This window comes from Oryx dammah, unplaced genomic scaffold (genome assembly GCF_014754425.2).
Source record: "Oryx dammah isolate SB20612 unplaced genomic scaffold, SCBI_Odam_1.1 HiC_scaffold_27, whole genome shotgun sequence".
Classification (NCBI taxonomy): Eukaryota; Metazoa; Chordata; class Mammalia; order Artiodactyla; family Bovidae; genus Oryx; species Oryx dammah.
The window spans coordinates 135,417,227-135,433,944 of record NW_024070211.1 but is presented as its reverse complement, the minus strand read 5'-3'; the positions used below and the strand labels follow the sequence as shown (position 1 = coordinate 135,433,944).

Below are 16,718 nucleotides of genomic sequence, written 5' to 3'. Positions count from 1 at the left end.
AACAGTTAACTCTACAAGGTTGTCTGTCTGTTTCCAGATTGCAATTCTGCATGAAATCATCTCCATCAATGAAATTGGATTGAGGTGAGCCCAGATGTTAATACTTATGCTAATTACCTAGGATTCCCAAATGGCACTAGGGGTAAAGAACCTGACTGCAGACGAAGGAGATATGAAAGAGAGGGGTTCAATCCCTGGGCGTCAGGAAGATCCCCTGATCCCCGAGGAGGGCATGGCAACCCCCACCAGTATTCTTGCCAGGAGAATCCCATGGACAGAAGACTCTGGCAGACTACATCAATAGGGTTGCAAAACAGTCTGACTCAACTGAAGTAACTTACAAAACACACATGCACCAATTCCCTAGATCAACCTCTCTCCCTCAGTCTCTGGAGAAAGGGAGCATCCTAGGCCTCAAATTGATTCAAGAAGTGACTTTTGTTGCCATAATGTCCAGTACATGATGGAAAATGAGGAGACAAGGGAACAAGACTACAACCCATGACAAATGACAGACAATAGAGAGAGACTCACAGAGGCTCCAGATAGAATCATAAGGTACAAATTTTATACTGACTATACTTGGTATGTTTGAAAAGATAAGACACTGACTATTTCAGAGAATTGAAAATTATTTTTAAAAAGATTAGAACTGCTTAATAAAGCAATTAAAATGAAAAACTCAATGAATAGGTTTACCAGCAGACTAGACTCAGATGAAAAAGAGAACTAGCAAAAATTATCTAGAATGAAGAATTGAAGAGCATAAGTTTAGAAAATATAAATGATGTGAAAAATTTAATAAACAAAAATAAGATCTGTCTTATCAGAAAAAGTCCCAAAAAAGAAAGAAAAGAAAATAGGGCAGAGATTAATATTAGAAAAAATACTATGGTGGGAAATTGTCCAAAACGAACAAAAGATATCAAAGCACAGATTTTAAAGCCCTACTTTGAAAGTTGTAAAAATAAACCTTAAATTTTTTTACCACACACACCAAAACTCGAGTAGTTATAACGTGAGTGACGGATGTGATAACTACCAACATTGCTGCAGTAATCATTTTGCAATATATGTGTTCCAAATCATCCTATTGAACACATTATACTTATACAAAGTCATATGTCAATTATAGCTCTAAAAAGCTGGAAAATTAATTCATTAAAAGCATCACTACAAGAAAGATAAATACAAAGAAATATGTATATATGCATATGTAAAAGATGGGCTTGATAAAGGACAGAAACGGTACGGACCTAACAGAAGCAGAAGATATTAAGAAGAGGTGGCAAGAATACACAAAAGTACTGTACAAAGATCTTCACGACCAAGATAATCACAATGGTGCGATCACTCACCTAGAGCCAGACATCCTGGAATGTGAAGTCAAAGGGCCTTAGAAAGCATCACTACAAAGAAAGCTAGTGGAGGTAATGGAATTTCAGTTGAGCTATTTCAAATCCTGAAAGATGATGCTGTCAAAGTGCTGCACTCAATATGCCAGCAAATTTGGAAAACTCAGCAGTGGCCACAGGACTGGAAAAGGTCAGTTTTCATTCCAATCCCAAAGAAAGGCAATGCCAAAGAATGCTCAAACTACCACACAATTGCACTCATCTCACACACTAGTAAAGTAATGCTCAAAATTCTCCAAGCCAAGCTTCAGCAATATGTGAACCATGTACTTCCAGATGTTCAAGCTGGTTTTAGAAAAGGCAGAGGAACCAGAGATCAAATTGCCAACATCCACTGGTTCATCGAAAAAGCAAGACAGTTCCAGAAAAACATCTACTTCTGATTATTGACTACGGCAAAGCCTTTGACTGTGTGGATCACAATAAACTGTGGAAAATTCTGAAAGAGATGGGAATACCAGACCACCTAACCTGCCTCTTGAGAAACCTATATGCAGGTCAGGAACCAACAATTAGAACTGGACATGGAACAACAGACTGGTTCCAAATAGGAAAAGGACTGCATCAAGGCTGCATATTGTCACCCTGCTTATTTAACTTCTATGCAGAGCACATCATGAGAAACGCTGGGCTGGAAGAAGCACAAGCTGGAATCAAGATTGCTGAGAGAAGTATCAATAACCTCAGATATGCAGATGACACCACCCTTATGGCAGAAAGTGAAGAGGAACTAAAAAGCCTCTTGATGAAAGTGAAAGAGGAGTGAAAAAGGTGGCTTAAAGCTCAACATTCAGAAAACGAAGATCATGGCATCTGGTCCCATCACTCCATGGGAAATAGATGGGGAAATAGTAGAAACAGTGTCAGACTATTCTTTTGGGCTCCAAAATCACTGCAGATGGTGAATGCAGCCATGAAATTAAAAGACGCTTACTCCTTGGAAGAAAAGTTATGACCAACCTAGATAGCATATTGAAAAGCAGAGACATTACTTTGCCAACAAAGGTCCGTCTAGTCAAGGCTATGCTTTTTCCAGTGGTCATGTATGGATGTGAGAGTTGTACTGTGAAGAAGGCTGAGTGCCAAAGAATTGATGCTTTTGAATTGTGGTGTTGGAGAAGACTCTTGAGAGTCCCTTGGACTGCAAGGAGATCCAATCAGTCCATTCTAAAGGAGATCAGCCCTGGGATTACTTTGGAGGGAATGATGCTAAAGCTGAAACTCCAGTACTTTGGCCACCTCATGTGAAGAGCTGACTCATTGGAAAAGACTCTGATGCTGGGAGGGATTGGGGGCAGGAGGAGACGGGGACGACAGAGGATGAGATGGCTGGATGGCATCACTAACTCGATGGACATGAGTCTGAGTGAACTCTGGGAGATGGTGATGGACAGGGAGCCCTGGCGTGCTGCGATTCATGGGGTCGCAAAGAGTCGGGCACAACTGAATGCCTGAACTGAACTGAAGATTTGTGTAAGATAAAAACAAGAGTATCTCAAAAGCAGATTAAGGAGAAATATAAAGAATGAACAGCTTTAAGGGAATAATAACTAAAATGACTCTAGCTGAAAATACTCATTACAATGGAATAGTATTTTTAAAGTGCTATAATCCCAGCAAAAAAAAAATTTTTTTAATAAAAAAGAAATAAAGACACCCAAAAACAGAATTCATAATCATCAATATTAAGTAAAATATTAAGGGCTATTCTTCAGGCAGCATGAAAATAATGACAGATGAAAAATGTAACATACAGAAAGGAATAGAGAAAAACTGCAGTCCATGGGGTTGCAAAGAGTTAGACACAACTTAGTGACTAAACAACAACAAATATAAAGTATGTGGGAAAAAAAAATCAACAAACACTGACTACAAAAATAACAATCCTATGTCTTATATTGTTTAAGATGTATATGTGTGAAACTTTTAAACATAAAACCATGGCAATTTAAATCAGAATGACGGTTAATTAAGTTAAAGGGATCTCAGATACTTGCACTGCTTAGGAGGATAAAAATACTAAATAATGATTACGTTTATAAGACAAAAAAGATATCATAATATCTTTCAGTTCAGTTCAGTGCAGTTCAGTCACTCAGTTGTGTCCGACTCTTTGCGAACCCATGATCTGCAGCACGCCAGGCGTCCCTGTCCATCACCAACTCCCAGAGTTCACTCAGACTCACGTCCATCGAGTCGGTAATGCCATCCAGCCATCTCATCCTCTGTCGTCCCCTTCTCCTCCTGCCCCCAATCCCTCCCAGCATCAGAGTTTTTTCCAATGAATCAACTCTTCGCATGAGGTGGCCAAAGTACTGAAGTTTCAGCTTTAGCATCATTCCTTCCAAAGAAATCCCAGGGTTGATCTCCTTGCAGTCCAAGGGACTCTCAAGAGTCTTCTCAACACCACAGTTCAAAAGCAGCAATTTTTCGGCCCTCCGCTTTTTTCACAGTACAACTCTCACATCCATACATGACCACTGGAAAAACCATAGCCTTGACCAGACGAACCTTTGTTGGCAAAGTAATGTCTCTGCTTTTGAATATGCTATCTAGGTTGGTCATAACTTTTCTTCCAAGGAGTAAGCTTCTTTTAATTTCATGGCTGCATTCACCATCTGCAGTGATTTTGGAGCCCAAAAACATAAAGTCTGACACTGTTTCTACTGTTTCCCCATCTATTTCCCATAATATCTTTAGTAACTACTAATACCAAAAATGTATATAATATACAGTACTCTTATAGTACATGAATATACACTAAAAATGTTTAACTTCTAGGCCAGTGAAAGCATGTGTTGTGAAGGGTAGTGGGAGGTGGTGTGGTTGGCTAAATAACAAAGAACTTAGAAGTCCAAAGGAAGATGGAATGGGAAAAAAAGGGGAACAGAAAACAGATGGAAGTGCAACAACAAAAAAGTACTGAAAAGTTGATCAATTTACAAATATATATTTCAATAACTGCCTTAAATGTAAATAAATACCTAAATGATCAAAATAAGAGACAAAGACCATCAAACTGGAATTTTTTTTTAATTGCAAACTCCAAGCAATATAACTAAAATACAAGATTACAGAAAGACTGAGGACAAAAGGACACAAAAAGATACACTAAGCAAACACTAAATTTACCACAGAACTGCAGAAGACATTTTTTCAGACATGCATAAAACATGTGTAAAATCCTATGATATGCGAAGTCCTATGATTAAACAAAGAAAGAAAGTGAAGTCGCTCAGTCATGTCCGACTCTTTGCGACCCCGTGGACTGTAGCCTACCAGGCTTCTCTGTCCATGGGATTCTCCAGGCAAGAATACTGGAGTGGGTTACCATTTCCTTCTCCAGGGGATCTTCCTGACCCAGGTATTGAACCCAGATCTCTCGCACTGGAGGCAGATGCTTTAACCTCTGAGCCACCAGGGAAGCCCAAAAGTTTCCCCCAAAATGTCAAAGATTAATCAGGATACACATCTGAATGCAATGCAGAAACTAGTAAAAAGATACAAGTAGGAAATGCTGACATCTTCGAAACTTTTAAAATCAATGAATACAAGAAAATACTTACAATGGCGTTTTAAGGATATTTTTAAATGATGATGAAATATTACTACCTATCAGTCTTATAAGATACAGCTTATACTTAAACATATATTAAAAATTGTAAGTTCAATATCATAAAAGATAAAAGTGAAAAATTAATGAACTAAGCATTCAGAGGTGAGGGGAGAAACAACCTAAACATAAATTCTACAGGAAAAAGAAATGATAAAGATATCAGAGACACGAATTCATAGTCAGAAGTTGCTTCTTTGAAAAGCCTAATAAAATTTATAAACCCATGGCACACTGATCAAAGAAAAAGAAAAAAAAAAGTTAGCCTTGAAAAGGAGATAGCTCTGCAGATACTACAGAGCTCCTTCATAAAGATAAAAAGGTATTATAAATTAGGACTATAAAAGAACATTCTCAACATGATAAAGGCTATTTATGAAAAACCTTCAACTAATATTGTACACAATGCTTAAAAACTGAAAGGTTCCCCTATGGTAAGTCAAAGAACAAGACAAGCATACCCATTTTTGCCACTTCTATTCAACCTTGTACTGAAACATTTAGCTGAAGCAGTAAGGCAGGAAAAAGAAATATAAGGTACCCAAATTGTAAAGGAAGAAAAAGTAAGACTATCCCAGATCACAAACAATACATATATCTTACATATAGAAAACTAGTAAAGACTCTACAAAAAAAAAGTCAAAACAAAACAAACTCTGTTAGAGAAAATAAATTCTTCAAAGTTGTTAGATATAAATTCAACATGCAAAGTGTGTTGAAACTATGTACTGAACATGTGTAGTATCTCTATGCACTGGCAATAAATATTTCAAGAAGGAATTTTAAAACAATAATTTAATATGGCAAGAAAAGTAAACACTTAAGAATAAATTTAACCAAGAACACACAAGACTTATACACTGATGAAAGAAACTAAAGAAGATCTAAGCAAAGACAACTGACAATTCTGTCCAAAGTGATATACAGAGTACATGCAATTCCTATCAAAATACTATTTTTCACAGAAGTAGAAAAATCCATCCCCAAATTCATAATGACTTCCAAGGCTCAACAAACAGTTAAAACCCTTCTTGAAAAAGAAGAAAGCTGAAAGAGTCACATTTCCCAATTTCAAGACTTACTACAAAAGCTATAATAATCACAGTGTCATGGTGTGGTACTGATGTAAGGATAGGCAAAAAGACCAACAGAGTAGACTAGAGAACCCAGGAAAAAACTCTCACATCTACGGTCAACTGATTTTCAGAAAGGGTGCCAAGACCATTCAATAGTGAAAGGACAGTCTCCTCTACAAATAGTTTTGGGAAAACTGGATACACATACTTAAAAGGATGAAATTACATATTATACTATGTGTAGAAATTAACTCAAAGTGGTTCAAACTATAAACCTCTTATAAACATAAGGACTGATTTTCACAACTTTGGATTTAGCAGTGATTTCTGAAGTTGACCCAGAAATAAGTATGACATCAAATAGCACAGGCAAACAAAAGAAATGATAAATTAAAATTCATTAAAATGTAAAACTTTTATCAGAGAATCCTATCAAGAGAGTGAAAAGAAAACCAACAGAATAGGGTAGAATATTTGCAAATCACGTATCTGATTTGATGCCCACAATATGTAAAGAATTTCTACAAACGAACATCAAAAGTTTTGAAACTGAGTTCACACACCCCTTTGCCAAAGATATATAAATAACAAAAAGCACATGAAAAGAGGCTCAATGCCATTTATCACAGCTGCTGCTGCTAAGTCGCTTCAGTCGTGTCCGACTCTGTGCAACCTCATAGACGGCAGCCCACCAGGCTCCCCATCCCTGGGATTCTCCAGGCAAGAACACTGGAGTGGGTTGCCATTTCCTTCTCCAATGCATGAAAGTGAAAAGTGCAAGTGAAGTCGCTCAGTCGTGTCCAACTCTTAGCGACCCCGTGGACTGCAACCTACCAGGCTCCTCAGCCCATGGGATTTTCCAGGCAAGAGTACTGGAGTGGGGTGCCATTTATCACTAGGGAAACTCAAAAATCAAAACCACAATGAGATAACTAGTTCTCACCATTAGCATGCCTTCAAAAAAGAAAGAAAATAAAATGGTGAGCATATGGAAAAACCAGCATCCTCATACACTGCTGGTGAAAGAAAGTGAAAGTGAAGTCACTCAGTCAAGTCCAACTCTTTATGACCCCATGGACTGTAGCCTACCAGGCTCCTCAGTCCATGGAATTTTCCAGGCAAGAGTACTGGAGTGGGTTGCCATTTCCTTCTCCAGGGTATCTTCCCAAACCAGGGATCGAACCCAGGTCTCCCGCACTGCAGGCAGACGCTTTACCGTCTGAGCCACCAGGAAAGCCCACTGCTGGTAGGAACGTAAAATGCTGCAGTCACTGTGGAAAACATTTTGATGGTTCCTTAAAAAGTTAAAGAACTACAGAATGGCCCTGCAATTCTACTCCTAGCTTTGAAATAGGGACACATTTGTATATCAGTGTTCATAGCAACATTATTCACAACAGCTGAAAGGTATAAACAACCCAAATATCCATTAATAGAGGACTGGATAAGCAAAATGTGATATATACATACAATGGACTATTAGTCATAAGATGAAATTAAATTCTGATACATGCTATGTAACATGGATGAACCCTAGAAACATAATCTAAGGTGAAATAAGTTAGATACACAAAAATACAAATTTTGTGTGGTTACACTTATAAATGAGGTACCTGTCTGTCTAATTCAGAGACAGAAAGTGGATAAGAGGTCGCCAGGGGTTGGGGAAGGGAAGAATGGGCATTATTGCTTAATTGGTACACTCCTATATTGGAATGGTGAAAAAGTCTTAAAAATACTGACTGTTGACAGTGTGCAATATTCTCTTATTTATACACTTGAAAGTGATTAAAATGGCAAATTTTATGTTGCATATATTTTACCATAATAAAAAACATATATATATACACTAAAAGACATACAAATAAATCTACCCAATTCTGCACCCCACCCAACAAAACATTTATTAGTTTCTTGAGTCCATTTACTCTTCTTTATGAATAATACAAGCAAACAACACTGTTATTCTAGTTCCAAGGACCACTCATTGCTTGAAAAAAAAAAAAAACAGCAGTTCATCAAGTGGGCAGGACCATCTTTCCTGTTTCACTGTGTACACAGTATTGTGCTCACCAATATGAACTTTAAAGAGAAAAATTAAGTATCCACAATAATTATCTCATTAATAATAGTCTGATGAAAGAGAAGATAACCAATCTACTATACCTGGTTCATTTATTCTGCCAAATGTATGCCTGGTGTTGTGTTTTCTGGTTTTGAAGCAAGCTTCACAAAAATCAAAGTCATCACAGTTTCTGCATTTGAATCTAGATCCATTGATGGGAAACATCTGACAGCCATCACATCTATTTTTAAAATAGCCATTGAGTTGATAAGAAAAACATGAAGTCGTCTATCAAATTGAATTCCAAAGAAAACCATTCCTCCCAAACCTAGCAATATAAAAATAAAAACTCACGTAACACCAGGGTGAACACTAGGTACCAACTCCATTTCTGATAACAGCCCAGTCCAGTGAGACTGCTGAGGAAAGTCGACAATAACATCTTTTCCATTGGCACTGAAAGCTAGGATGAACAGAAATTGTTTGAAACATCTCTGTCACCAACAAAATCCTAAAATTAAATCTATACCTAGCTATGTGATACTGCATTATAGTTATTTTTGTTTTACAAAGAGTACTTCTCTTTTAGAGAGGTATACTAAGACACTTTTGGATAAACTAGCACATGATGTCAATTGGGAATTAGCTTCAAAACAATGGAGGGAGAGGATCACGGAAGAGCAACTTTGGCCAGCAGTTGTCAACTGCTGATGCCAGGTGATGAGGACACAGAAGTTCTTTATACTATAGTCTCTATTTCTGTGTATGTTTGAAATTTTCTACAATAAGAAGGTTCATTTAATTACACCAAGCAAAAACTCCATTCAGTATCTTAGGGATTAAAAATTACATTAATAATATATCTACTGCCCTTTGGTGAAAGCCACTCTAAATATTAACTTCTAAATCAAGTTATTCTTTAAATTTATCTTTGCTTTGATTTGTAAAGCTTTGAAGAGTCACTTCAGAAAACTGTTAAACAAAACTAAAAACTGTTAAAGTAAAATATTAAATAAGCTACTTGTTCTTATGTAACCTAAGAAACACTAATACCCTGGCGCACTGGGAAAGTACCACCATTGCGGCCATTTTTAATCTAAGCTATACAGGAAGAGTTTTTCCTACAAGGATGAAGGAAGACAAAACAAAGAAAAATGGCATTGAAAGCAAATTTAAAGATAAAATAAAACCACACAAATACTTAATCATTTCTCATGCAACTGTTAAAATGGATATGAATATCATTTAAAGTGTGCCATGTTTAATTTGAAATCTCAAGAGTATCACATTAAACATAAAGTGAGGAAAATTCTGTTTCCAGTTGCTAACTCCTATCATTTGCACAAATCCATTTCTTAAATTTATTTAAAAAGAGAGAGAAAAACACTGAGGGAGTTAGCCATTTGACAGGACTGACAGAACTTCAAAGAACCCCAACACAAGGCCACCCTGAGACTGTAACAGACTGAGGTAAAAACAAAACCACTCTTTTAACATATCTGGTCACATTCAATCTAATCCAAACCACAAACCCATCCTGATTAGTATAAACAACTGCTTCCTTGCCAAGCATAACCTCATCATGAGTCCATTATCTCTTCCTTCTAAACAGCATTTATTAAGATATCCATTCTTAGAATTACTCCAATTTCCTGAACCCTCCCCAAAATACCAATTGCAAAGTCCATTAGTCTTTGTTACACCACTTATGCAGACATCCCATTTGCAGGGTATGTATTCTCCCATGCTGCAATGAGTTAATACACCTGACTCTGTCCAATAACAGGTGTGCTGCAGCTCTACAGAGGACTGAAAAGCAAAAGAATACCATGTATAAATCATCAAGCTTGTTTTTCCTGCCCTTGAGTGAAAAAAGAGAGTTTACATTAGTTGATGACCAGCTAAGCACTTGGGGGTTCCCTGCCCAGGTGACACTACCTTTCACAACCCCCACACTCTGATGAGTCACAGATCCCCACTTGTACTTCGGTGTTGTGACGGAGGCTTTGACACGAACTTTATCACCGATTTTGATGTGAGAAGGAGAACTTGGTGGAGGATAGCCTAGAGATTCCAATAAAAAAGAAATACAATTAGCATTCATTTGGGGAAACTCTGAATCTAATTAAGAAAGTGAAAAGAACTTAAGAAAGAATGTTCTCACCTATAAGTTCCACATGAATATACCTAACCCAGTAGGTGCCTCCTTTCTGCTGCCAATCACACTGCACATTGAGGTCATGTAATCCATCCCTATCCAATTTGATGACTTTGCCCACATCTCCTTCACACACCTCTTCATATGTTCGACAGCATCTAACCATCATTCCCACCTAAAATTAAGTTAAAAATACAGTCCAATACATAGGTGAAACGATCAATTGTAAAGCAGCATTATTCTAGTCCTAAGAAAGAATTTCCTCTGGCACCAGCATGCTCTCAATATCATTTTACACAAAATGACATCATAACTCTTAAGAAAACTGCCTGGCTTGATGTTGGGGGCATGAAATACACAAGATGAATTTAGATCAATTTGTGCCATAAAGCAAAGGAGCTATCAAAGATTAATGGGCTCCATCAAAAGAACAATCTGACCAAGAGGAAAAATGACTAAAACACATCAAATCCATAACAGCCAATAAACTCATCATATAAGCAAATTAAAGGTTTCTTGGTCATCTTTTTATAGTATAGGATACCAATACACAACTGGAAATTCATAATACAAGCAAACAAAAAGCAACCATCTATTCTGCCTTTCCTATACAAACTATTTTACAGTGACAAGAGTTGATAAGAAAGTTTTTTTCAATGTACAGAACTCTAGATAATAAATGTGGAAGGAATGATAAATTTTAAAAGTCACTATTATGCAACCCTTAATGGGTCTACATAATAACATTAATCACTACTAAAGCTCCAAGATGGACAATTAATAAAGACTGGATGGTACAGATTACAAGTAACACTGCATGTTGGGCCATAATACAATACAGTCTTCCCCAAGATGCAGCCAAAGTCCAATCAACCTCTAGCCCTCACTCTGACTTTACAGGAGATGCAGAGGACAGGGAGGAAGATGTGGGGCAACATAATTTTAGTCACAAATAAATGGCATGAAAAGAAAAACAAAAGAGCAAAAAATGGTTCTAGGTTAAAAATACACATCACCCAAATGTCCGTGTGATCTTATTTGTATCTAAATCTTAAAAAATTACTATAACAAGCCATTTTTGGAGAAAACTGGGCAAATCTGAGCCAGAATTAGATATCTATTATCTAATAGATAATTAGATAACAACAAGGAATTACTGTTTACTTTGTTCAGCAAAGTTGTTGACTTGTTGTTGACTTACTTAGAGGAGAAATAAGACCATTTCCAGGATTTTTGCTGAAGTATACTAATGGGTTGGGAAGATCTGCTGGAGAAGGGATAGGCTACCCACTCCAGTATTCTTGGGCTTCCCTGGTGGCTCAGCTGGTAAAGCATCTGCCTGCAATGCAGGAGACCTGGGTTCGATCCCTGGGTTGGGAAGATCCCTTGGAGAAGGGAAAGGCTACCCACTCCAATATTCTGGCCTGGAGAATTCCATGGACTATATAATCCATGGGATCACCAGAGCAACTGAGCAACTTTCACATTCACACTAACTAGAGAGGAGGGCATGGCAATTCACTCCAGTATTCTTGCCTGGAAAATCCCATGGACAGAGGAGCCTGGTGGGCTACAGTCCATGGGGTTGCAAAGAGTCAGACACAACTAAAGCCACTTAGCACACACACACATACTAACTATAACAAAAGAACTAAAACAGGAAAAGAAAGAATTTAAGGTTGAAAAGGACTACACAAAAAGCATAGCTAAAATTTACAATTAGATGGCAAGAAGAGTAATTGTTTTTAAACAATCAAAAGGAAAAACAGATGATAAAGTGTCCAGAGCAGGGTTACATCAGGAAGCATGGCGTGTGCCACTCACTGCGGACAGACCACCTGCTGCACGCCTTCTGCTCCTCTGCCCTCTGCTCCAGCCATAGTTCCTCCCCTGGCACGCGCTGGGCCCTCCCTCTCTGACTTTCTGAGAGGCTCAAGCATTTGCTGAATGAAAACCTAAGCAATCAAGGTTCCAGCCCAATACCATTTACTCACCTGAATATTCTCTCTCACATACACAGCATAATCATCATTACTTAAGAAATCAGCTCGCTTTTTATAAGTCTGGCTCTCTGTTACAACAGCACCAGTGGACTACAAAAGATAAAGACATTTTTTTTAATGGTGAACCAGATAAACTTACTTAAAAAGGAAGTAGTAAGTGAAATCCATAATATTAAAAAGTAATAACATTCTATGTTTTCACTATAAAATTCTTCACTTAAAAAAAGACTAATAGCAACAGCATTGTAAGCAAAATAAATCTCAAAAACTGAAAGTACAGAAAATTTCTAAGGCAATTCCAAATCAATCCCATAAAACAACTTACTCAAATCAGAAGTAAATATGTCATGTAAATAATGATTTTTTTAAGATCTTCTTTAATGGCGACCCAACATCAACAGATGTTAAAGCTAAAAGTAATTAAGGCACAGAAAACCCAGGTAGCACTTAGTAGCTTTGCCACATGCCCGGCAGAACCACAGAGAGGCCCTATGGAGTAGTGCAGAGGAATCCAGAACTCAGAACAGATGGGCACAAGGGAAGCACTGACCATGGCATAGGCCGTGTCATCCACATCCTCCACCACCTCCTCGTCTGAACATTCCTCAGACCCTGTGTCTGCATCTGAGAGATCCGTGACCTGCACATCAGCGTGGTCCAGCAGCCACCCAACCAAGGCTTCCACGCCTAGGAGCAAGCACACACAGCACAACCACAATGAGGACCACAGCAACTGCGTGCCCGAGGGGCCTCTGACATGAGTATTTCAAGGGAAGCCTATGAACAGAAGGGTAGGCACATTAAGTCAAACAACCATAAGGAAAATACAGTACCTGGCAAGCCAGCAGCATTCCCAGAGGCACCAGTGAGGGACTTGAGCGCAAACTCTATGTTCCTTCTAGGAAATCCCATTTCCATGAGCTGAACTACAACAGGCAGAACAGGACCAGGAGACTGCTTGTGCTTCTTTGCTCTGACTGGGCGAATATGCTGCACAGGGACAGGGGTCGTGGCCTCACTGGAGCTGCAGTCTTCAAACACAGGGCTCAGTGGGTGGGTAGACTCCACAGCCAGACACTGACACACAGCCAAGGCAGCAGCCTGGGCAAATGAAAGCAGAGTTTGTAAATCAGGGGATGAAGAAGTCTAGAGAAATGGAAAGTACAGACTACTACAACAAACTGCAGTGCAGAAATATAGAAACCTAGGCTTACATGTGTATTTTTAAATGAATGGATAAAACATGTTTTAAAAAAGACAACTTTCACAGTTTAATGCAGAGGAAAGATTCAATGGCCCAATAACTTCTGCTTCAGTACACATAGTCTGCCTGATAAATTAGCAAATTAGCAATGTCCACTAAGGAAACTTCACAGAAGCACTGAGCTATGAGTGAGCAACAAGCCGAGGTGAACACAGGTGAGGGGTTTGATGGGGTAGGAGAAACAGACCCTCACCCTTCCCAAAGACAAGTCAGTATTTGCCATAAAGTAATGGGGCCGGATGCCATGAACTTAGTTTCTTTTAATATTGAGTTTTAAGTTTTTCCTCCTCCTTTACATTTATCAAGAAGTTCTTTAGTTCCTCTTCACTTTCCACCATTAGAGGAAACTGCCTATCTGAGGTTGTTGACGTTTCTCCCGTCTATCTTGATTCCAGCTTGTAACTCATCCAGTCGGGCATTTCTCTTGGGATGTGCTCAGCATAATGGTTAAATAAACAGAGTGACAAGAGACAGCCCTGTCGGACTCCTTTCTCAATCCTAAACCAATCAGTTGTTCCATACAGGGTTCTAACTGTCGCTTCTTGACTCGCATATAGGTTTCTCAGGAGATGAGCAAGATGGTCTGGTATTCCCATCTCCTTAAGAGCTTTTCACAGTTTGTTATGATCCACACAGTCAAAGGTTTTAGCGTAGTTGATGAAACAGAGGTGTCTTGTTTTTCTGGAATTCCCCTGCTTTCTCTATGATCCAGCAAATTCTGGTAATCTGCTCTCTGATTCCTCTGCCTTTACTAAACCCAGCTTGGATATCTAGAAGTTCTTGGTTCACATAATGCTAAAGCCTAGCAGGCAAGATTTTAAGTATGACCTTACTAGCCTGGGAGATGAATGCAATTTTCCGATGGTTAGAACATTTTTTAGTACTACCTTTCTTGGGAATCAGGATGAGGACTGACCTTTTCCAGTCCTGTGGCCACTGCTGGGTCTTCCAGATTTGCTAATAATTGTGAATTTTGGTCAAAATATTCTTAAAATCTGTTTCAAGACCCTGGAGAAAACAGGAATAGGGGCAACCTTAAGCACAAGGGAAGCCCACAGGCAAGCCACTAACAGGGGCAGTGTCACTGGACGGCGGCCTGCTAGAGCAAGGACAGGTAAGGGAGAACCACAAAATGTGCAACCTCATATCCTGGGCTGACTGCAAAACTGAGCATGTGTGAGACTGAGGGGCCCAGCCAAAAGAAACTGCTGAAGACCCAGTGCTAAGAAGATGGTGTGCCATCCCAGTCCAACGAAGTTTCAGCATTTTGGTCAAGACACAAAGGTTTCCACTGGAAGAGGTTCTAAATCTCACAGAATTAGAGACTAAGAGCCAGCCCTAAGGGGAAAAAGATAAATCATCACCAAAAAGTCTAGACCCAACCTCCTTAAGACTGAAGAAAACTACCAGGTACTAAACCATCTACAAAAGAAAATAAAAGACACTTCATATAAAACAATAAAATGTCACCTGAATTTCCATCAGGATCAAGGGAGAGGGGCTTCCCTGGTGGTGTAGTGGTTAAGAATCCACCTTGCAATGTGGGACACCAACTGGATCCCTGGTCCGGGAAGATCCCACATGCCACGGGGCAACTAAGTCCATGGGCCACAACTGCTGAGCCAGGGCACGAGCGCCTGCAAGGCACAACTACGGAAGCCCCCTCGCACCTACAGCCTGTGCTCCCCAACAACAAGAGTCATCGTAAAGAGAAGCCCATGAACCAAAAGCAGAGAAAGCCCAGGTGTAGAAATGACCCACCACAGCCAAATAATGAATAAATCAATCAATCTTTAAAAAAAAAAAAAAAGAATCAAGCGAGACAAAACAATCAGAGCTCTCTCTCTGGTACAAGACCCCTTCCTGATTCATAAAGGACAACTCTAGGTCTACTTGTTTCCTCCAAGTCTTATTTTTCCCTCAACTCTAGGTACCTCCCAGCATGGCTCTGGGCTGCATCTGCTCAACACCCTTTTCACTGATTGGCTCCGCATTCTGTTTTTATCTGACAAATGACTGGCAACATAGCCTTGCAGCAACTTTAACCCAATCTCCCATCTCAGGTTTTCAGACCTAAGGAGTAGCTGGCATTCAGACTTGGTCTGAGAACGCCTGGCACCCTCCTCCCCCTATGCCCAGTATTTCCTGAAGAATCCCTTTACACCCAATTGGCTTCCCAACTCACTTTGGATCCTGGCTCCCCACAGGGTCTTAGTCTCTGAGGATTTCTACTAGGGTATTTTCCACCTGCCAAACTGTCTGCTCAAGATTTTACTCCTGTCTTTGATTTTTTTTTTTTTCAGAATGTTTAATATAGTACACAGCAAGAAAGATTTTTTAAAATATCTAGTCTTCCATGTGGTGGGCCATGGAGTTTCCATCATACTCAGTCCTAATCAGGTCTCTTCTACGGGAACACGCCCACAGGCCATCTCCCTGCAGCCCACAGTGAGTGCAATGCAGGGCACATGCTCCAAACAGGCTGCTGGCTGAGAGCCTGGGCATGTTCAACAAAGTCTTTGGAGTGAGTGCAACAAATGAGCAAGCACCACCACAGAGTGCTCCTAGGTCTAACAGGGCTCTCTCAGTAATCCTGGAAAAAGATCCCTCCATGAATACTTAAGCATTAACTCATGATGAATCTAGTTAATTTTTACAAACAATTCACAGAAACTCAAAATAAGATTAAACTTTTAACTCACTCATTTTCTGACTAGTATTGCAGTGCTCTGGGACACACATGGTTAAAATCTACCTAGTCATAAGAATTATTTTGGCATATCATTTAAAATTCAAACCATATCCTTAAGAGAATACACTTCTGGCACACAGACAAAATAAAGCTGTTTATAGTTTAATGCAGCAGATTAAAACTACCGGGTCTACTAACTATACCTCAAGCTCTTGTTTGTCAAATATGGCCTTCACAGGAGACGGCTGGGTGGCCGAGGCCAATAATTGCTGCAAGAGGATCATGGGGGGCTGCGGCCCTTCAGGAGACATGTCCACAAGGTCAGGGGACACAGCTGCTCCATCATCTGAATTCAAAAACAAAACATGGGTGACACTGTATTTTCAACCACACACACAAAGACAGTGCACTAATCATGTTAAATATGATTTC

General features: G+C 39.2%; 1 protein-coding gene across 5 annotated transcripts in view; it reads right to left on the bottom strand.

Annotated features, from left to right (window-relative positions):
- The window catches only part of HERC2 (HECT and RLD domain containing E3 ubiquitin protein ligase 2), a 237,601-nt gene that overhangs the window by 97,069 nt on the left and 123,814 nt on the right, over nt 1–16,718 (bottom strand). For all 5 annotated transcript variants that reach the window (XM_040227910.1, XM_040227909.1, XM_040227906.1 and 2 more), the window contains 8 exons: nt 16,490–16,632; nt 13,164–13,431; nt 12,881–13,017; nt 12,322–12,420; nt 10,334–10,502; nt 10,108–10,233; nt 8,524–8,632; nt 8,271–8,410 (listed from right to left, as the gene is read on the bottom strand). In XM_040227910.1, the coding sequence (XP_040083844.1) occupies nt 8,271–8,410; nt 8,524–8,632; nt 10,108–10,233; nt 10,334–10,502; nt 12,322–12,420; nt 12,881–13,017; nt 13,164–13,431; nt 16,490–16,632 (1,191 nt within the window). The remainder of the gene's footprint in view (nt 1–8,270; nt 8,411–8,523; nt 8,633–10,107; nt 10,234–10,333; nt 10,503–12,321; nt 12,421–12,880; nt 13,018–13,163; nt 13,432–16,489; nt 16,633–16,718) is intronic.